Here is a 22,593-nt window from a genome sequence, read left to right as displayed (position 1 = left end):
CTGTATCCAAGATCCCATTTCTTATGAACTTAACATTAAGTCTTCAAAAATAACAATAAGTGCTTATGTCTAGGCGTGCAAAATGTTGCCTGTGAATTGGTTCAGTATAGGCAGCATGACAAAACAAAAAGTCACTTTCATATATTCAGTATCAAGGCAGTATAAACTTCTCCTACCTTTGGTTTGATCCAAGCCAAATACACATTTAGAGAAGACAAATACAAAAAAAAGAAAGCCAATGAGTAAAATACACATGATTTCCTGAAAATATAAACATATTGCTGATTTAAAGATAGTTTCTTGATTTTTTTTTTTTTTTAAACTCAGTGACATTTTAAAGTGCAATATAGGTATCTGTTTAGAAATGGTGAACTAGAATTTAAGAAAGTTTCTTTCCACTTCAGGGCAAAAGTAGAAGTTGCAGCATCTCTCCGCAAAGATCTGTCTCCAATTGTGAGAGCAGATTACTTGAGAAATAATTTTTGTTCTGGTGTTTCCAACAACATTAGAAGCATCTCACCTTTTTCCTTCATTTCATGCTATTCCCAAATTCTGCTTCATTTTTTCATATACAACATAGCTGATGCTGACAGCTGGAAGCACCTTCATAAAATTAGGGGCTATGCCCCTATAAAGTCCTCGGATTCCCTCCGTAGCAACAATTCTTTGAAAGAGACCGACCATGTTTAGCTGTGGAGCTCCTTCCACTGAGGCTAGAACAAAAAAATAATGTGTTATACAACAGTTCTAGTAATTTTAAAATCCTTAAGCAATTATTAAACCCTTGGGTGGTGAGCCTACTAGCACCTCTAGGGCCACTGATTAAAACTTGAGCCCTCACAGAGAGGAGATCTCTTTAATCCCAGATATGTGAGGAATATCCATGTGTCTAAACCCCACTGAAAAGCATTATCCACCTACATTCCTTTGGAAATCTAGACTCCTATCCTTAAGTCTGTGCACAAACCTATCAAGGAAAAATCTCAGATATGAAACTGTCTTTATGAAATGTCCTCCAGAGCAAACATTGTTGTCTATGTTCAAAGGATAATGCAAGACCTTTTCATTTTACCTCCAAAATTTAGGAAACATTCTAAATTTTAGAAATGTGCTCCCAGGCTATGATAGGAGCTCTATGCCTGGTAGTCTTTATGGAATGTGGCTCTCGGAGCACTAGTGTCTGAAATGTTACATTTCAATCGAGTATGATGAAGAACACTGTTGGGGGTAACAGGGAGAAGAGACTAATGTTAAGAAGGATTTTCCAGGTAAGTCCTTGGTTTTCCAAGTTGGGCTTTTTTATTCCCATATCTCTGCTACAGCTATCCCAAATGATACAATTTTGATGTGACCACACAGAAATGTTTTCAGTACAACAGGACTCACCTTGAGCCTGCATGCGTGTTCTGATAAGAGCAAGAGGGTAACTGGCTAACTGCCCACATGTGCTGGAAACAGTACCACACCCCAACAATACAAAAACACCTGGGTTAGCGGAGCTTGATGCATAGTGTTCTAGCCATGTACTCTTTAAGAGCTGCCAAGATATAAAATTAAATAATAAGACAAGAGACCTGCATTCAAGAAAGTAAACAAATACATCTTCATTCATAACAAATCTTATGGGCTCAATCCTGAAAAGCACCAATCTCACTACACCAGTCCTACATGCTCACTTTTAAAGTGCACAGGTAAACACTTTAGCACATGGGTAAGGACTTTAACCAGACTACAATAGTAAGTGCCTAGAAGAGAAATCCTTAAAAGATCCAGCAGCAGGAACAGTGCCCATGTTCTAGACCTGTTAATACTTTGGGGGAAGAAAGGGGTGAAACACAACTCAGCACCCCAGAGTGTGCAACAAAAGCTCACACAGCTGTGCACATCACCTCATGTAGAAGCAAGGATGCAAACTGTAGAAAAGAACTTCCATACTGCTTTGAAAAGGTTTGCTCAAGCAATTCTGCCGATTGCTATTGCAGTGACACAAAAAAATTTGTCTAGACTAGAAAAAAAATTAGTCTGTGCATCTGAGTTACTTAACACACTTCAAAGCAACACCTAGCATCTGAAGTAGATAAAACGTTTTAATTGTTCCTGATGGGTGTAAGAGGTGCTGGTTCCTCTTGAAAGAAAAGAGAGTGGTGTTTCAGACCTTCTCACAACAACTATACATCAGCCACAAAGAATTCTGGTGATGTGCACAAACACATGAGGAATTCAGGTTACTATAATCCCATTATAAATCACAGAAAATGGCAAAAAAAATGTATTAAGTATCATAAATGCAGGATAGGTGATATAGTATGAATATCATATCAGGTTTTTAAGGCCCATATTTGCTATAGAACGGGTATGTTCCAGTCTGACAGGGTTAGTTAGGTATGCAAGCATGTTGTATTGCCAAGGTCTATAGGATCCTGCCTTACAAGTAGATTTCTTGTTTGGTACCGTTGCATGTAAGGGCCCAACGGCACAGGCACTCCTCCATGAGGGGCAAACAAACAAAAACATGAAAGTCCAGTAAGATTAGTGGAAATTCTCATTTGTCTATTTTAAACTGAAGGCACCTGTAATTCTACAAGCGTGTTACAAATCTAACTAATGATACAGGTCTTCTAAAGAATATTTACCCTTTTCATAAATTAACTAATGAAAGCTACATGCATTCAGTAACCTAAACTCACCTCATAAACAGCAAGGTCAATGCCAGCATAAGGAATTATACCCAGAATATTAGGAATATAGCCTTTGTAGAAGGCCTTTACACCTTCTCTTTTTAAGATCTTCTTAGCACAGTCAAACATCCCAGAATATTGCCCTGTTTTACCCACAGCCAATCTGGTCTTTAAAACCTAAAGGGGAAAAAATAGTAGCTGTAATTACATACCTACTTATTAATGTAGGTTACAAACACAGGAAAACACAGTATCTCTCTGCTTATTCAATTGTCTGGAACTGCTTTGCATTTTGGTACTTCAAAATTCCTTTGTGATGACTACTGTTAAGGCTTTGTCAGCAGTAGGCTTCCTCAGGTTTTATCATTAGTGCAGGGCAGTATGCATACTACTATACACTAGCTTACAATTTATTAGCCTTTTTAAATTGCATTTTACCTTTCTTTTCTTGATTAAAACAGGCAGATTTTTTATCAACTTGAAGGCAACAGTGTGGGCAATATTTAATAGAAGGATTAGCTAAAGAACAAGTGAGAACATTGACATACTAGAAGATCACACTTCTCATCTGGGAACAGCAAAGCATATTAAGAAAACAGTCTTTCAAAAAGCACGACACTGAGAGGTAGTTAAGGGAAATAAAGATTGCATCTCTACTGAAACCCAGCATCTGATTAATAATGCAAATAAGTCTATACAGAATCTTAGGACAAAGAAATTACTAGCAGTATCCAAAAGAAACCACACAGGGAATTTCCTGAGCAAGAATTTGACCTACTTCAAAGCCTCATAAGACTGCAGCTTCCTCAGGAGTTTCCTGGCACTTTGCTTTTCTCTTACTTTGAAACACCCTAAAAAACACTTCTAGGACAGTATTATATATTTGTTAGGAAGATCAGAGCATCTTATTGTAGAATAGTTCACCTGTCTCCATTGATCAGTGTAATCCAGATGATGTACATAACATTTCAGTTATTCTATAACTTAACCCATCTCTGTACTGAGGCTAGCTGTGATTCAGCAGCTCTAACAGCAGGGATGCTATTTAAAAAGAGATCATTACCACTGTCAGCAATGAAAACAGCTAAGTTCTATTCCTACTGACACCCCTCCCTATGAAAAAGGTATTTAGGTTACATTTTCCATTACTTCCAAATCTTCATGTTGGTATTGGTTTAATCCCAGACCCCAGATATATTCCAGTTATTTGCACAACAAGATAAACTTTCTGGGGAACCAGCAATAGAGCAAGTACATCCTACTTCCATTTAAAAAAAGCAGGATGTGAAATAGCTACCCTAGAGCTGTTAGTATATTAATGCTAGTCAAATTGCAACATGTGTAGTACCACATACAAAATATGTCCTACAGAGGAAAGGGCAGTTAATCCACCCAGCCCCAACTGTAGCTGTTATATTCTCCCTCCACACTGATTTCCTAATTGGACCCAGCTCCACATCATAATGTAAGAGAACTTCATCAGTTCTGCTACACACAAGACCTTCCCTTGCTTATATACAGTGGGAAAAAGATTTATGCCCAATTTAGAAAATACTTGAATATGTAATTAATTTTAAATGCGTTCTTGGATTTTTTCCCTGAACTAGGTTTTATTTAAACATTGCTGTAGACAATATTATACAGCCAAATATATAGAAAAATAACAAGTATCAATTAGACATAGTATATTCTAAAGTGCCTAGTACTGAAATTCTGAAAGGAAGTCCAAAGTAAAAATAAATTAGAATATAAGAATATAGAGGAATTCCTACAATACTTTCTAGAGCAAAAAGAGTTTTACTTTGGAAATGAACCAGACGTTTGGCAGACTCTAATAGAAGCAGATCCTCTGTTACTTACCTCCATGGGATAAATAGAAGTTTGTGCTGTTGCTCCAGCCAAAGAACCAGATACAAATCTTTCAACGGTGCCTAACTTCCCATCATCCTTAGTGAGTATCTTCTTATACTGTATAGTTAAAACACGTAAAATAAACATCACATGCTTTTTAGGAAAAGCAAGAGTTATTACAAGAGACAAGAGTACAGCACAAAATGTCTTGTCAAGCTGTACATACTTTTTATGTATTTACAGTTACATTTACTAACCCAACCAATTTTGCACTATACTCACTGCAACTCTGTGGACAAAGATTCTCAAGAATACAATGAATATTCCAGCCTGCAAGAATCCTTTACATTAAACACCTCAGCCACCCACAGTACTGTCAGGTGTTCTACAAACAGCCAACAAGGGTACCCACACTATGGACCTCAGATAACAAAGAGGAACCCGACCCCCTTGCAGATCCAGTTCTCCAATCAAAGAATGAAAGACTGACTAGCATGTTCACAGAGACACTTAGAGAGCTGTACATACTGTTTCACTCAAGACAGACACCATCATGCAAGAACACGCCACCGGCTCCCAAAAGGCAGAGCAAGAGTAAGGAATTATGTGCTCAAGGTTACTCTATGGCATCAAAATCTGCTGTTCAGTCTTGCAATATCCCAAAGTTTACTTGACTTTTTGTTGCTTTTATTTCATAGTTGTAGAGAGATGTGCAGTATGTTCATTTAGTCTTACTTGAGGCACCAGCAAGCCCCACAGAGGAAAAATAAAGATTGTTTAACTACACCAGAACAGGAGTTCATTTTCTAAAGGAGGATTAGGCCTTAACATGATGCTTAAAGCTGATTCAGAGGTAAATATAACTCTGAAATCCAGGTTGAGGGCATCTTACATAGCATCATGATATTTGACTTAAAAAGAATCCTGTGTAAGTTCAGCTAGCATAATGTGCTAAGTTTTTGGTTGTTGTCACTTCAAAGCAACAAACTAGATATTAATGCAGTGCTCCATATAAAGCTATGCAGACTGGAGGACAGTTTAAAATGTATGACAGATTTAGTTTATTTACATTGCTTATAATACAATAGCAAAATCTGCCTAATACCAAGTATTCTATTAACAGAATAAATAGACTATTTTAAATCTGAAAGTGACTCTAAATTACTGTGACAAAATCCCCAACCACAGTAAGAACCCCTATGTAATACAACAGTGCAAATAATAAACAGTGAAAGTGATATAATATTCTATCTACCATAAGTTTAATTCCTGATTTATCATCCTACCTGTTCATAAGCCCAGAATTTAATAGCTGTTTCGGGAGCTATTTTCACAACATTTACACCATTTCCCCTCCAGAGGGATCGGACGCCACCTTCTTTCAACATTTGCTTAAAACCACTGGCTATATTCATTTTGTTTGATTTTGAACCATGAACCTAAAAAAAACCAAAGTCACAGTAAAGAACACTGCTCTGATTAGATTGTAGTTTTACAATCATCACCTAACTATTAAATTGCTTAAATGTATCAACTAGCAAAACCACATCCACTATTGAAAAAAATCTTATTTTAGTGGCACAGGTACTATAATATTTTGTCTACATTTTTGCCAATATGACTATGGAAAAGACAATTTTTATGAACACAAAATATGGAAATTGTCAAAACATAACTAGACCTCCAGAATTCAGATATTGTATTTGGCCATCAGTTTTCCATAACAGCTCTCTAAAAACTGAAGTGATACACTGGAAACTAAAAAGTTCTTAAACATTGCACCCACCTGCATCATCACTTTAAGGCGATCTAACGGCGCTGTACCCGTTCGAGAGACAGCACCAGCCACTCCTCCTGCCAACAGCTGTTTCCACCACTGTCCAGTCTTTTTCTCTTCCTCCGTGAACTCATCTGGAACAGTCAAACTATCTCCTATATCCAACACCTATTAGAATCAAAAGCAAAGATGTGCCAATAACTATCTCATTCCATCATCTGAATTTTATCAACAGTTCTAATTCCAAATTAACCTACCACCTGAGAACACATAAACAAAATGCTAGTTAAAAATAAAAAAAAAATCTCTAAATTACATTCTATAATTAACTTGCTATGGATTGCTATTGCTATTCAATGAATAGCTACTTTTTGAGCATTAATACCACAGACCTACCATTTCAAAGACTGCACCATCATCATTAAAAATTATGACAAATTTCTGCCTTGAGCATGGCCCAAACAAAGACATTCTGTCACGATCAGTAGACCTTTACAGTCAGCACTAAAGCTCAAATGCTTATATGTTGCAGCTAACCTTTCACCGGACAACCGTCTGGGATTAGTTTGGTAATCTCCTAAGGATGCTAACAAGAGATTTCTCTCTCATGGTAATTTATTCACACATATGTGCGATTTCCTCCCCCTTCCTCCCCCCCCCCCCCCTCAAAACAACACTTTTTATAGCTGATATATCAGAATATTCTATTTCTGGTAACTGCTGTGTATTATCTTACAAAATGACAAGTTTGACTAATGCTTTATACATTTTCTTATCATCAGTTACACTGAAAGACATATTAATGACTTTTTTCAGCTATAAAAGTTTGAAATTTCATTAAGAGGTGCATGTTTGTATTACCATTCAATTTGATCAAAGAACATTACTATAGGCTTTAGTGATAAAGCTGTCCGAGACTATGGAATCTCACATATCACTTAAACATAGTCTCTGCTCTTCATGTAATTTATAAACCATGATATATGAGAAAAAATATGCTGTAGATAATGCAAAGCCAATATTATGCATAAATTAAACCTATAAAGAAGCAAGAATGTTTTTAATAACTGGTAAGTGCTGACCAGAAAGCATGTTAACCAACAGACTTTTTTTAACTGCTGAGTGTAGACACTACATCCCTAATTTATGCTGCATTCCCTGTCTGTTAAGTAGACAGAATACTGTCTTGGTCATTTGGAACACAAGAATTGCAGGATGGAAATTACAGATATAGCCACTGGACAAACAGGGTAAACACCAACTGTTCTGGATATTGAACACAGAACAGATTAATTGGAAAATCCTTTCACCCTTCTGACATTCATGGTTTCCAAGTAAGGTGTCATCAGTTGCTCAACTACATGGAATCATCAAAAGATCAATCAAAACTCTCAAAATATAAACTCAATGTTCTTAGAGATATTATGCATATCTACCAGGGTTTAAACATTGTGTCTACCAAGCCCTAAACACAACTAAGAAAAAAAGCTAAATTTGAGGGTGTTTATAACAGAATATAACATAATATAACAGCTACCAATTCATAATAGTTCTATGCCAATGCAGCTATCTGCTTGGAAAAGTCTGACAGCAATTAAAATTTTATAATAAAAACAGAATTGGAAGAGCTGTCAATGCCAGCCAGACATGTGAGTTCTCACATCTGCTCTTATCTGAAACACCAGCTGTGTTGCCATATAGCTGGATTTTGCTTGCTGTGATAAGTGGGTCATCAGCTGACTGCAACACTGGAAGATCACAAGAGACTTCTAAAATTGTTTCTTGGGGATAACTAATGACGTTCCATAATTAAAAAAAAAATAATCTTATGTTTAGTAATAGTAATACAACGCATTTTATTAAAGCAAAGGGGTTTTTTCCACTAAGTAAGCTGGGAGCAGGACTATTTGATCTCATAGCAGTGCTTCAAGAGTTTCCTTCAGCAAACAGGGAGCTAACTCACTTTTGGCAAGCATTTCTGAATTGAGCTTGTACAATGTGAAACACTCAAAGCTTTCAGATCTCAAACTGTTTTTTATTACGGAAATGCTGACTAATCCCTGACGATATAGACGGTCTCACTATATTCAAAGAAATCTGTCTTTACCTAACTTTATGGATTACTCCAATAATCTACAGAAAGGATATTCAGTAAGCAGGATTACCATTGGTTTACTTACCTTATTATTTGTTCTTAAAAGTCAGCCACTGAGGTGGTAAGAGCTCCATTCAATAGTAACTTAAAAAAATTTATCTGCACAGTGGATAGCCTATTGCTGTATATTGTCATGCTTAAATTAAATTCTATAGCACAAAAGAGTGTGAGAACATGTGCACAGAAAATCATCACTAATGACACCAGTGATTTTATGATCATGATTGTTACTATATAAATGCAAATACTGAACTAATTTCAACATAACAGTTAAAATGCTTCTATAATTTGTTTCAACACATCAAAAGCACTGAACATAAGAATGCACCGTAATGCAAAAAGAAAAATATATAATATTGTGGTTATTATCTTTCTGTGGAATATCTCCAAAGGAAAAAAAGGATGCCTTCCTAAAAATTACTGATAATTATTGGCAAAGTTTAGATGAAGTTCTTTGCTTAGAAGAAACTCACACGACACTGTCCTGCTTATAAATGGGACAGCATGAAGTGAAAAGGAAAACCAAACTATTTGAAATACAGGTACGCCTGAAATATAACAACTGTCAAGCTGTTATACTCAATACTGCAAATTAACCCAGCAGAGATGAACTTAAGAGCTGCACTAAGTTAAAAGAAAAGTTGAACTTACAGTGGAATGTTTCCAATATCGAATTATTTCCTCAATGTCTGTAGCTGGGTTAAACATAAAATGGTCTCTCCACTCATTCCAGTCTACTGTCATTGTCCCATCAGCATCAATACTAAAAAGAAATTGAACAAAACTATATAAGGAAATAATAGCAGGGATGGGTTTTTGTTCTGTTTTGTTGCTTTTTTTTGGTTGTGTTTTTTGTTTTGTTTTGGCTTTTTTTTAATATTGGCCATCATATCAGCGACAAATGACTGGAGATTCCATACGGAGACTTCAAGGCTGAGTCTGCCATGGCCTTTCAATACTATGCTTTTCTTATCCAAGTGCATCTGGCATATTCCATTTAAAAACAGAATATAACGCTTCATTCTATCAACAACATTCACAGGGAAATGAGGTAACATTCTCCTCCCAGAACCAGATCCTCAGATAGTGACCAGACTTACAATCACCCGAGAACAGATGAAATATGTGAGAATTCTTATAAAGGCACCACTGAAGGTACCAACACCTTTCAAAGTTATAACCCCATTTATCCTGTTCTCTGAATTATAAAAATATAATAACTAACAATACAAAGAAGCTTAAAATACTTTAAGCAATAATAATTATTCCTGACCTTTGCAGGATCTTTTCTGCCTGTTTTTCTGAAATGCTTATACCCAGTATCTTGAGGGACTGGACAACCTCTGATGCTTCAATTTTTCCTTGAAACATTAAAAGAAAGATGATGCATATTTAAAACATGGAACTTAATACACTTAGCACCTTGGAGCTCACTAAGTTCCACTGTAACACCTACATAATAGCAAAGATAATTTAAAATCAATTTAAACACAGATGATATATTTTGATTGTCTACTACAAGGACTGAATGCAGGTGAGTACATTAAAATCATGCAACCAAACGAGATGCAAACATTCCGTGAGTTAAAAAACTATTCTATCTTTAATAGATACTTAGAAACTTCCTTATAGTTTCTCCATCTGGGAAACAAAGAGCCCCAGATCAATGGGCCTGAAAGATAATAAAAAAAAAAGACTGTAATAATTTATTATTTCAATCTATAATAAACTATAATATGATCCTATTAAGGAAAAGAAGTAGGGGCTCCATATTCACAACTTTTTGTCTCCAGTTTAGACAAAGAATATACATCAAGATAACTTTTAACGCACAGTTTCTTCAAACCACATTTGAACAAATGAAATAAATCAATGCATACCATCATTGTTTTTGTCCAGGCTCTTAAATGCCAGTTTCATCTTTTTCTCATGATCTTTAAGATACTGCATAAATTCTTCAAAATCTAGCTGTCCATCCTGGTTAGTATCTCCAGCTTTAAAAATTTTCTGTTGAGAGAAAATGCAACATTCAACTTTTCCAAATTACAGCAGGTCACAAAGCAACATCAGCATGGCACAGCTTTAAGAAAAGCATCATATTGGTCACTTTGGGAGTCAAATCAGGAAAACACCTAAGCATACACTTCAGAGCTGTATTTTGTTTTCAGAATTTAACACACTATCAGTATTTTCATAAAGAGAGAAAACACTCAGAGCAGAGATAGATTTAAGAAAGCATTATTTATTATTTGTATAACTTTCCTATTCAAAGATTTTAAGGTTTCTTACCAGCACTGGCAAGTTACCCCTACAGGTATCAATTTGTGGAGGCAGAGGTGAGGGACAGGACAAAATCATGAAAGAGAACAACTTTAAGCCTGTGACTTCCTTAGTTATACATGGAATTTGTCAATATGTCAGTAAAATTAAAGAAATACAGTCTTAACTATCCTCTTTAATCCAGTGGTCTACTAATTATGAACTATAAAGATAAAAAGACAAATAGCAATTAACTATTTAACTGCTGACCAACGCCCCCCCCCTCAAAGATCTTGCCTGACTAGCACTTCCACCCCCCAGGCTTTGAGAAGGCAGGGCTTTCTGCTTCAAACTGAAGCCCCGACAAAAATTTAAAACAAACACACAAACAACAGACTTGTAACAAACAGAAGCACAGTTATCTTCCATTTTTGCATGTGTTTCTTAGTAACTGTCCTGCAGATAAGAAAATTCTACATGTAAAATTAACTACGAGTTGACTGCATGGTATACAATTGCCAGCACTGCCAGAAACAAGTCTGAAATACAGCCTTAGGCATACGCTTCTGCATCAACAAAGGGCCAGAATACTTAACCATCTTTCTGTGTGAAAACATACTTTTTAAAAAAGGGAAATTACAGCAGTCCCCCCAAGCATCAGCCTGGAACTGCTGAGGCTTGTCTTCAAAGGCAAGCCCAGAGAAGAGCGAAGCCCAGGCTAACAAGCTCTGCAGGATTTACTAGCTTGGGCTTTATGCCACAGCAAGGGCTGCTCCACACAGGGAGGGCTGCATAGAGAGCAGCGGGGCCAAGGGGAGGCAAGGCCCACAGCACACTGTTACAGGCGCTTTCCATCTGCTCTCACACTTCCATAGTGCTGCCATCTCCTCTGGCAGGATGCACAGGAAGCAGGCGGGGAAATCCACCCCAAAACTTTGCTCTAGAACACAAGATTTAAGGGCAAATTATGCCTCATCTCTTCATTTGGGCATCAGTCCCTGTGGTTTCCCTCAATGTGTGAAATCCTACAGGGGCACTGTCTATAAAACGGCCAGGAGACCAGCCTGACAGCACAATCTCTTCATTAATTTGCTGTAAGTTTCAGAGCACTTCGAGGTACATATAAAGCATATGCCAAAAATTCTTCCAAATACCTTCTGTTTTCCAGACAGCCCTGTGCAACTGTAGTTTCTGGATAAAGTAATTCTCAACAAGATTTGCATGGCTGTTCTAATCTGCAAAATCTGTTTTTAATCATTTTGTTTACTCCATTATAATTACTGGAAGTCCTCAAAAGACCAAAGTCCAACAAGTTCTAGCCTACAGAAACTAAACATAAAGGAAATTGAAAACTCTAGTGTATTTGTTGCAGGTGTCTGAAAAAAACTGAAGACATCTGAATACATTTATGTGCCTCCTTTATCTTTCTTATCCCCTCTAATAAAAGCAATGTACTTTAATGTTTAATCTCAAAAGAAAAATTTGTAAGATTATTATAGATTTCTCAGTGGAAGGGAGGAAGACGATGTGGCATTCCACAGTGAAATAAGCAGTGAATTATTTACCTCCCATAATACAGCAACTTATGCACAATAAAATCAACTAAAGTTACTGCATGCTCAGATAAAGGCATTTGGTATTAGCTTAGAAAAATAGTGTTCTTCATATACTCTTAAGTCCAGCTTGATTGTCATTTTTATTAATAAACCTGTCAATAAAAATATAATCTTCAATTCAGTTTCATGCCCTTGCCAATATGGTTAGGACTGTTCAGAATTTCCCATTAAAAAAAAAATAGTTTATGTTTCTTCAAGTTTATGGATGCATTTCTGAATTAAGGAAGGATTAAAAATTAAGCCTAATTAAGAAAGCCTAATGGATTAATCATTAAAAAAACCCCAAACAAATAAAAAACCCAAACCCAAGAACCACCATTAAAAATTACTCGAGCCAGAAAAGAGTCCCCCCCAAAAGACACTGCAATCTCAACCCATCTTGTACTCCACGCATGGCACCTCATACCACAGGATCCAAGTGCCCTGCTGGACTCCCACAAGCTACGGAGAAGAGGTAATTAATGTGGCAGTCATACAAACACTTTGAGTGAATTCTATCAATGCAAATGGTTACTATTCCCTACTGCTATCTGAACTACACAAACAAAAATGTGGAACATGGGAAGTGTTGTTCTGGCTCACATATGACAAAATTTTAACTAAATTCCAATTACAAAATCTCCTCTGCTGAGGATGACATGAGCCAAACAAAACAGAAGTTCCTAGCAGGTTTAGAGGGCTGGCAATTAGCTTGTGAAGGGGAGCACCTTTCATTTCATCTGCCAGATGAGCAGATTTTACATTGCAACAACTAGAAAAGGATAAGCACAAACATACTCTCCATTCCCTACTTTTGTTTTTACAGTTATTTTCCAGACTTCAAGCCAGTCTCAGCCACTCTCAGGGCAGCAGAACAGAAGCAACAGGGAACAAAAACATATGCTTCTCCTCAGCAGGCACATGCATTTTTTCTCACATTACAAATCTAAGAGTTCATACAAACAAAACCCTCTTGTACTAATTATGTGGGTGTTAAAGTTTCAGATTAAAACCAGCAATTTTGTGGAACAAACAGGAACAGTGAAAGGAGCTTGCCTTCCATTTGGAGGGCACGAACTCCCTCATGGGGGTAATGTACTCCATGGGCATAGCCAGCAGGAAGACACTTAACTTGATTCTGCAGCACACTAACTCCCAGGTAAAAACTGCCCATTCACGGAATCAAATAATAATTCAGGTTGGAAGGGACCTCTGGAGGCCATCAAGCACAACCCTGGCTCAAAGCATGTCTAAACAGATGTTGTGGTTTAACCTCAACCAGCAGCTAAGCTCCATGCAGCAACTTTCTCACTCCCCCCCACCCCCAGTGGCATGGACAGAAGAATTGGGAAAAACAAGTAAAAACTCATGGGTTGAGATAAAAACGGTAGTAATAATAATAATGATGATGATGAAAAGGAAGATTACAAAAAGAGAGAGAGAGAAAACCCAAGATATACAAATGATGCACAATGCAGTCAGTCACCACCTGCTGATAGATGCCCAAGCAGCCAACTCCCCCAGTTTATATACTGAGCATGACGTCACATGGTATGGAATATCCCTTTGGCTAGTTTGGGTCAGCTCTCCTGGCTATGCTCCCAGCTTCTTGTGCCCCCAGCCAACTCATTGGTGGGGTGGCGTGAGAAGCAGAAAAGGCCTTGAGTCTGTGTAAGCATTACTCAACAGTAACTAAAACATCCCTGTGTTATCAACCGTATTTTCAGCAGAAATCCAAAACATAGCCCCATACCAGCTACTATGAAGACAATTAACTCTACCCCAGCCTAAACCAGCACATTAGATCTAATTAGATCAGGTTGCACAGGACCACATCCAATTAAGTCTTGGACATCTCCAAGGATGGAGATTCCACAGCCTCCCCAGGCAACCTGTTCCAACATTCAATCACCCTCATGTCAGTTCAACAAGGAATTCAATTCTGCTGTTCTTCATTTAATATACTACCGGATTTTGCATAGTTACAACCACTTGTCACTGTGCCACTTCCTGGTTCACCAATTTCTCTGATGGAGGAGAACTGGATGCATTTTAAAATAGGCATGCTTACAACAATAGAGCAGGAACCAAAGTAGATGCCAGTCCTCACTTGGAAGTCCTGGGAAACAATGTTCAGTGTGCCTGCCACGTAAAACCTAACATATCTTGTTACAGACTTACTGTGGGATCACCTCACCTTTATGTAGGTCCAGCCCCAAGAGGAAAATGTTTATTTTTCAAGGTGTGTCATTTCTTTTCTCATTGTCTAAAAACTTTTAAGGCCAAGCAATAAAGATAATTCACTAGATAAAATGAAATGGTGACTGTGTAAAAAATTGCTACTTACAGGTAGACACAGGAAGACTGTTTAGATGATCTTTCTTTTTAATGCTATGGGCCTTCACACATACCGACTACAATGCTCCCATGCTGACCTATTTGGTCATGACACTGCTGCCTTTTTCTTTTCTCTTATGTTTTGTTTTTGTTTTTAATTCTGCTACTTTTGTTCTTTTTCTGCTGTATATTTTGTTAACACAGCTGCTTTCAAAGTCCTGCACAGCGAGGCGATACCAATGTGAAAGGCCACAAGTAGACTGAAACACTGAATAATTTTATTTTTAAATTTCTGTATTATATAAAGCATGTTACAGCATTGACTTCTTACTCCTCCAGAAGACCTCTGTATTTGGTGTGGAAACCTAAGCCAGCAGGTCTGTTGAAAAAAAAAAAAAAAGCTACAGACAGGCTTTATATACACCTAAAAATCCTGACACTCTGTAAGTGGCCTGATGAATTATTAGATTACTCTGTGCCAAAGTTACGAACTTTAACACATTCATAGCTACACTGTGAAGACAGAGAATGCAAGACACTAGAAATGTTAATGCTTTTTGTAGACTTTCCTTTTAAATTCACAGTTGAATTTTTATATTACTTAGTATCAGTATTGTGCATAAGCCTTCACATTCTGGTTACAAAACTGAATTTTGTATGAAAGGCAGGGCTGCTCAGTACAAATGATTACCAATCATCTATTCATTAGCTTGTTAATATAATGTAAAGAATATTTAAAAAGAAGTGATCCATCAAGTTACTGGGTGTTTCTGGCTTCCTATCATGCTATCTACAAGACATAAGTAAAAAAACCAACACTTAAAGACACATAATTGGTGCAATTAGCAATTCATTCTTCTGTAATCTATGACTAGAGTTCCAAAGGGCACAATTACAAATACTGCATAGAAAAAACACCATCACAACAGTAAAAACAGCATCGCGTCTTCGGACATTCACAAATTTCACATTTTCTTTTAGAAGCAGAGGTAGTAGATATAAAACCAATCACGATATTACCTTCTCTTCTCCCCTTTTGCTGTTCTTTCCCTCTTCACATAGTCATTCACATAGCTCTGCAATCTACAATTTTAAGTAATCTTATTGGAAGCCAAATTCAGTCACAGCTCAAGTATATGCAACTCTTCTCTCTTTACCGGATACGTACCCTACAAAACTAAAAACTAACGTTGTCCTTTTCCTATCTATATCTACCAAGACTACACAAATTTATGACACACAATGATAACCCAAAAACCAGTAGCAAAGATTATTAAAGTCAATCCTTGTCAAACTGATTCAGTTGGGAGACAAATCCAGCACAAAGGGAAAGGGGCTGAGGATGTGTCCACACAGCATTATACCCCAACCAGCAAGTCCACATAACACACTAACAAACTAGACTGCCATTTAACCTCCAGAAATCCAACACAACACTGCATTTTGAGCAAAACAGTAATTTTCACTGCCTCCAAAGACCTCCCAACTTGTTCAAATGCTGCATTCATATTCATTCACTTGCCTCCCAAAGGATACTGCCAACACATAAACAGTACCCAAGCAGGCTCTTTACACCTGCCACAGACAGACACTAAGAGTCCCCCATTCCAGCACAGCAGCCTTGCACCCTTGGCGGTAGCAGACGCTCCCCTTCCTGTTCTTTGTCCTGAGCACCACTCTCCCCTGAAACAGAAAAGCAGCAGTCTTCTCACTGGTGCATTTCAGGTAACAGAATCGCTATAAAATGAGCCTAAAAAGGAAGATATGCAAGTCATGAGTATGCTCTCCAATATGCCTTGCAAAAGTTGCTTCCTCAGGACCTGGATAAACTCGTCTCAACTCATAGCTATGAATTAGATTCCAAGAATCTGAAACAGCATAAATGGGAGATGCAAACTATCCCCTGTACCTTCACTCATCATTCCTTGCAAGTTACACTGGTATTTTTTACTTTGAACGTACTTGATAGACTAAGTTTTTCCATTAAATAAGACTATTCTGCTACAGAGGCATCCCCACCTTACAGTCATCTTAAAAGATTTACCAGTTTACCTTGTTTGTTTACCTGGGACATACTGCAGCCTCAAGACCAGGACTGAGCAAAGCATTTCAACATGCAATTAAGAGATGTTATAGAGGTGGGGGTTCCCATATTTGGTGCCTGGCATTCTTGCACTCTGCAGCAGCAAGAGGAAGAATTAATCATTCACTGTACCCTGACACTGTTCGGAAAAAACCTATCAAGTTAGTATTAAAAAAATTCATTTTATCTCCTTGGATGTTTAAAGTGTTATGAAAACAAACTTTTATTCATCTTGCCCTTTCACATGGAGACTTAGAGACTACAGCACATATCAGTTAAAAGCTTCTGAAGTTGTAGATATTGAAATGAAATAGTGACTCACAAGTTCACTTACAACTCGTCAGCTACATTACTGAAGACATTTGTGGTATTTCACAATGAAGTCCCCATAATCAGACATAATCGTAACACCTATTATGACCTGAAAAGCAAAGTTTAAAGGAACTAAGTGGGTCCAGGTTTCTACAATCACATCTGTTTTGGTAAAAAGTTTAAGATGCCTGTCTACTTTAAATGTATAGTACCAGTTTTTGGCATACTATTAAGGTGAAAGAAAGCTTCATTTCACATAAAGAATGACATACAGACATGAAAGTACTGAAGCTTATAAGACTGTGAAACTGCATATCACATATGATAATAATTTCTAAGAGTAGATATCATGTGATTGAAAATGCCCATGTTTCTTCTAAGAAGTTGCCAAAGTAACTAGTGCTTTTTGTATGTTTCTAGCCAAGCTTTGATGTAACGAAGAGACTTCAGTTAACTTGGTCTACTAGCCTTCAAATTTTGCCATGCAAGAGAAGTTACCAACATTAAGAAAAGTGCAAAAACCTGAATAAAACAGTGGAGAAATATTCAAGGACATGTTTAGCTCAGTCACTAAACAAGTATGTGCTTTCTGGACTAAGAACAGCTACGCTAAGTTCAAGCTCTGAATCACTATCTAGCTGTAGTTTTTAGAGGCCAGAGAAAAGCACAGCAGGAAAACAATGCGTGCCTGGCCCTGTTCTCACCCCTCCTCTCACACTGAGACACAGCACTGTAACACAGCACAGGGGCCTGCCTTGCTTGACAGAATTCTGAATTTTCTTTGGTTTAAATGCAGCAACACACTTCAAGTGTTCTGAGTGTTTTTAGTCTTCGTTGGACTAAAATTTTCATAAACACAGTCGATTACTCTAAATAGGCCATATTCTGATTGCTGAGAATTTAGTCTCTTTGGGTCCCGTTTCCACCACACAGAGGTGTCTCATCACACTGTTTCTTTATCTAAAGGAGCCTTAACATAGCCAGACTTAAGTCAAAACCTGACAGAGTCAGTCCAAATAAGATCATCATACTGTTTCCCGAATGTAGTTATTCATTTCAGTAACATCTTTCTACTCCTAGCTCCAGGACTCGATGTATAAATAGTACCTGAATTTGAATGCTTGGCTGTTCCTACTGCAAACTGAAGCTTGAAATATGGGGTTCGCCTCCTACAGGTTTACCGTAAGGATTGATTGCAACAGAAGGAGAGGGTGAACAAAAATAGTACTTCATACAACCACTCACACCATTTATGGTACTCCCGCCTAAAAGACTCACAGCATTCTGAAGACACAGGATGAGATCATTTGAGATCTGATCCCAGCATCTATTTTGTGTCTCTACTGGACAACTCCTCTAATCAAAGTGAGCATACAATAGCTGTTAATGTTGCTTGTAGAGCGCCATTTGATACTGTCACCACATTGAATTCCTTCTTCCTAGGTGTTGACGTATTATGTCAGGAATCTTCTGTAAAGCTTTGCAAAGTTACCCATTCCTGGGGGGTAATAGACTACAATATAAAACAGGAGTCATCCTGGCAGCCTCTAAGCAGCGCACATTTCAGATTTTCCAGTGGTTTACTTTTGTCTGTCACATACTGACAGAAGGCAGGTCAAGTAGAACACAAAGTCAGGAGCTTCTGTCATGTTGTACTATGATGTCTTGCTATGGGGAAAAAATTATTCTTCCTTAGACGGACATGCAACCTACCTCCAAAGCTTACCACATGATTTCACATCAATTCTTGTATCTACAATGTTACTTCACCTAAAAGAGTGTCTCATCAAACCTTAACAAAACTGCCAAGACAACCGATGAAAAGTGAAATAAAAAGAGCATACCAATAGTCTATTACTCAAATGGATAGCAGCTTCTTTTAAAGACACACTTATTCCTTCTAGACAGGAATTATATTTCCAGAGAAAAGAGGAAAGTAATACTAGTAGCCCAAACACTAATTTATACCGTGAAGATGATGACTTAGGATGAACCAACTGACTTTGCAGTGAAACACAGTAGCACTCGCATGGTCCCTTACCAGGAGTTAACCAGGAAGCAGCTATGGTCCCCAGAAGTATGGTGACCAACACTCCCATGTATGTGGATTTCACCCCATGCGACGGAAGCCAGCCCTCCAAGAGTATTTTTGGAAATCTAACCCAGACCTCCATCTAGAACATAACAATAGTGGATGGCCTGAGACCCCATCCCGGCCATGAGGCACCAAAGCCTATGATATCCCAACTATGTTGGCAGGGCTGAGCAGTTCAGTAGCTAACACTTTACCACATTGTGTAATATTTCCGCATCTCATTTCCTCACTCATTAGTTATTAGTAATTATAAGACTACTTCTGCCTCTCCAAACCCAAATATTATGATTCAATATCTGACTTCATTAATAAAATACCTTTTTACCAAGTAGTAAAAAGACATTTTACTGAATTTAACATCACTTTAGAGCTTGAAGTGAAGTAAGTGGGAGAAGGCAGCTTTGGGCTGCAAGGAAGTACAGGAAGCAGATTAGCTACACAAAGACAGGAAAGAAGCTGGAGGCAAGTCTTACTGAGGCTGTCATTATAACAAGTCTAGTTATTAACAGTTACATATAACTAGTCTAGTTTCTAGTTCAAACTGTGCCCACCATTAAGTTTAAAATAGTGAGTATACAGAAGTTTCAGTGCATTCCAACAATTCTTCTACCCCTCTCAAATGTGGAATATGACTCATGGTTTATTTTGTTTACTCTGTGTTTCTTAAGCAACTAAGACAGCCAGCTCCTGTTCTCCATTACATCCAGGTAAGTCTAGCTTACCTCTATTATTTCATGGGTTTCACTTCCAGTTTATCCTGTAGCAACTGAGAATAATTTGACAGATACTCAGATGTGCACTATTAATGAAAGGCACCACACTAATCTTGAGAAAGAACTTGGAACTTCAATTCTAAGTTACTCAAAACTTAAAAAACATGCCACATGTCTCAGGGCTTTCAGTGAATTATGGGGGAAGACCACCCTTGTCAAATGCCAGAAAATTAACTGGTCACCTGTTCCCCTGTTGTTCAATGTAAGTAAAACCCCCAAATTGTTACAGTCAAACTGGTACAACAAGTTTTCAACAATGTGTATATAATGTGTGACTGAAGTTCGCAACTAGCATACTCTTAATATTGACAACTCTCATGGATAAGCAAACAGGCCAAACTGTCCCTCCTTGATACACCAAAAACTGAGAACACAAAACATACTTATTGTAAAGATGATTTTTACCAGAAGCAATATTGAAGTGAAAGCATGCTGTCATTTATGCTCTCACACAAGCACCATTCAAGACGCCTGCTGGATACTTTTCCATTAAGTATATGAGACAGAGAATTAAATATACCAAGAAGAGGTAAAATAGACACCAGATAATGAGACCATGGGAAAGAACTGGCAGTGTCCCACGATTAGTATGAGGTCACTGAAACTGAATTACTGACTCAACATATCTCTTAACACTGTACTCAAATTTTAAGTTTACTTTCCTGAACCTCTTTCAGAAAGTATGCAACAGCTATTACAGGCACGGCAGTGCAATGCCATCTAACCATTCTTTACACTGAAATAAAGAACAGGACTGTTACAGTAATAGCTCCAGCACAGATCTCAGCCTAACTGAACCTATGCATGCCTTTTCAGCACAGACTTGCCTTACCACACAAATACTTATGCCCACAGCATCCTGCACTAAATGAGTTTATTATTCTGAAAGCCTGGGGATTACTGAAAACTACTAGGAAAAAAGAAGTTTCTCTTCCAGTTACAGGTCAGAATTGCTAGTCTAACTCAGCATTGCACTAGAACACTTGATGACTCAAGTTTTACTGACTTGTGAGGTCACAACATTGATAACAAGAGACAGAGGAATGTAATAGTCCAACCTGATCACTGCAGAATCCACAGCACAAAGAGTGTGTGCTGTTTGTTTCACGGTTTGATGGCTGCTGTCACAAGTGTGCATTTTTAAACAGAAGGGTCTTGATATCACACAGCTAATGCCAAGAAGAATAATTTCCACGTGTTCATGGAGATCTAGCGTCAATAACTAGTTCTGATATTGCAACCTACTGTTATGCAGATTTACTTACCTGCTGCCCAAAGTAAACCTTAATTTATTCTGACCTAGATTATACAAAGGCGGAGTGACGGACAAAAGCTGTAAATTACCATCCCTTATCATGCTGGAGGAAGAATATGCTATCTATCGAACACCACGCAACAAAGAGTCAAAGGAAGTAAAGAGTCAACGCATGATGAATATACCCGGCCGTGCCCACTTGGCAATAGAACTGCCGACAGCTGTACATAGCGTTCACACTCGGGATCCTTCACTTATAACCCTGAGGCGTGCCAGTACAATACAGCCCCCGGAGCAGTCACGGCGTCCCCGGGAAGCAAAAAGGCAGGCCCGAGGCCGACTTCATCCAGGAGCGGCCCGAAGCCCCCGGATGCGGCTCCCGGCTCGGCAGCAGCCCCCGTCGCGCCGCCTCGGCGCCGGGGCCAACAAGGCGAGCCCCAGCCGGGCAGCGCCTCATCCCTCACGGGGCGGCCGGCAGGGTGGGGCGGCCGGGCCGCCCCTCGCCCTCCCCACGGCCGCGGGGTGCCGGAGAAAGGCCGCTCGCCAGCGGCTGCTCCTCCGGGAGGCAGCGCCTGGGGGAAGCGGCTGAAGACCGGGAAAGGGCCTCCGCCGCGCCCCCGACCCGCTCTTACCTCCTCCGCCTCTTTTCCCAGGGGGATGCCCATGGCCCGGAGGCCCGTCTGGAGCTCGGCGATATCCACCCTCCCATCTTCGTTGAGGTCCAGCTTCCTGAAGAGGTTAGCGTACCGGGAGTCGCCATCCCTGCTCCCGTCGCAAGCGGCCGCCGGCAACGCGAGGCCTCGCAGGAGCTGGAACATGGCGCTGCCGTGCAGCACAGGCAGCGGGACGCTCGCCCCTCGGCTCCTGCGGGCTGGGCGCGGACAGGAGGCACCGCCTGTGCTGCTGCCAACGCCCGCAGCTGCCAGAGGAGGAGCCGAGCCGAGCCGGCCCGGCCCCGCCTCAGCGGCGAGGAGGAGGAGCGCTGAGGCGGGGAGCGCGCCGCGGAGGGAAGAGGGTGGGCGGCAGCCGCAGCCCCTCAGGCGCGCCTCAGCTCTCCTGCCCGCACTTAGACGGTTGTATCCAGCTAAACGTTTCCAGTACAAGTAGAGAAGTACCAACAACGCTTCGAAAGACCTAATTTGGATACTTTGGCTCATTCTAGTCACCACCAGTTGAGGTCTGGGTTGAAGCTGTGTGAAGAGCCCTTAGTCTAGGGGCAATCTTTGGCCTAATAGAACAAAGACTAGAAGAGGAAACTTCTAGGTTTTTTGCTTCATAAATAAATCAGTGGGGTAAATGTAAAAGGACACAGCTGGTATAAGAACAAATGGATAGAAAATGTCAGCAAGGAGGCTCTCTGTGAGAGAGCTGCAGTGAAAACAAGAGCCGCTGAATTGAGTCTTGCTTTCCCGGTGCATTTCAG

General features: G+C 39.1%; 1 protein-coding gene across 1 annotated transcript; it reads right to left on the bottom strand.

Moving 5' to 3' along the window:
* Positions 1 to 319: 319 nt before the first annotated feature.
* On the bottom strand, positions 320 to 22,075 carry SLC25A24 (solute carrier family 25 (mitochondrial carrier; phosphate carrier), member 24). Its single transcript, XM_010563436.1, has 10 exons — positions 21,803 to 22,075; positions 10,342 to 10,468; positions 9,735 to 9,822; positions 9,113 to 9,224; positions 6,316 to 6,474; positions 5,816 to 5,968; positions 4,539 to 4,646; positions 2,688 to 2,855; positions 1,387 to 1,537; positions 320 to 713 (listed from the first exon to the last, which is right to left on the bottom strand). Exons 1-10 carry the CDS (start codon positions 21,986 to 21,988, stop codon positions 535 to 537), a joined length of 1,431 nt encoding a protein of 476 aa, XP_010561738.1. The 5' UTR covers positions 21,989 to 22,075; the 3' UTR covers positions 320 to 534.
* Between the last annotated feature and the right edge of the window lie 518 nt (positions 22,076 to 22,593).

The sequence above is a fragment of the Haliaeetus leucocephalus genome, unplaced genomic scaffold (genome assembly GCF_000737465.1).
Source record: "Haliaeetus leucocephalus isolate CR32 unplaced genomic scaffold, Haliaeetus_leucocephalus-4.0 Scaffold166, whole genome shotgun sequence".
Lineage (NCBI taxonomy): Eukaryota > Metazoa > Chordata > Aves > Accipitriformes > Accipitridae > Haliaeetus > Haliaeetus leucocephalus.
This window is presented reverse-complemented; position numbering and strand designations above follow the sequence as displayed.

Coding starts and splice junctions, on each gene's coding strand:
- SLC25A24 (XM_010563436.1), bottom strand. CDS start 21,988: ATGTTCCAGCTCCTGCGAGGCCTCGCGTTGCCGGCGGCCGCTTGCGAC. Junction 10,469..21,802: donor TGGGAAAAGAGGCGGAGGAG/GTAAGAGCGGGT, acceptor TTCTCTCAACAG/AAAATTTTTAAAGCTGGAGA. Junction 2,856..4,538: donor CTTCTATTTATCCCATGGAG/GTAAGTAACAGA, acceptor TTTCCCCTTTAG/GTTTTAAAGACCAGATTGGC.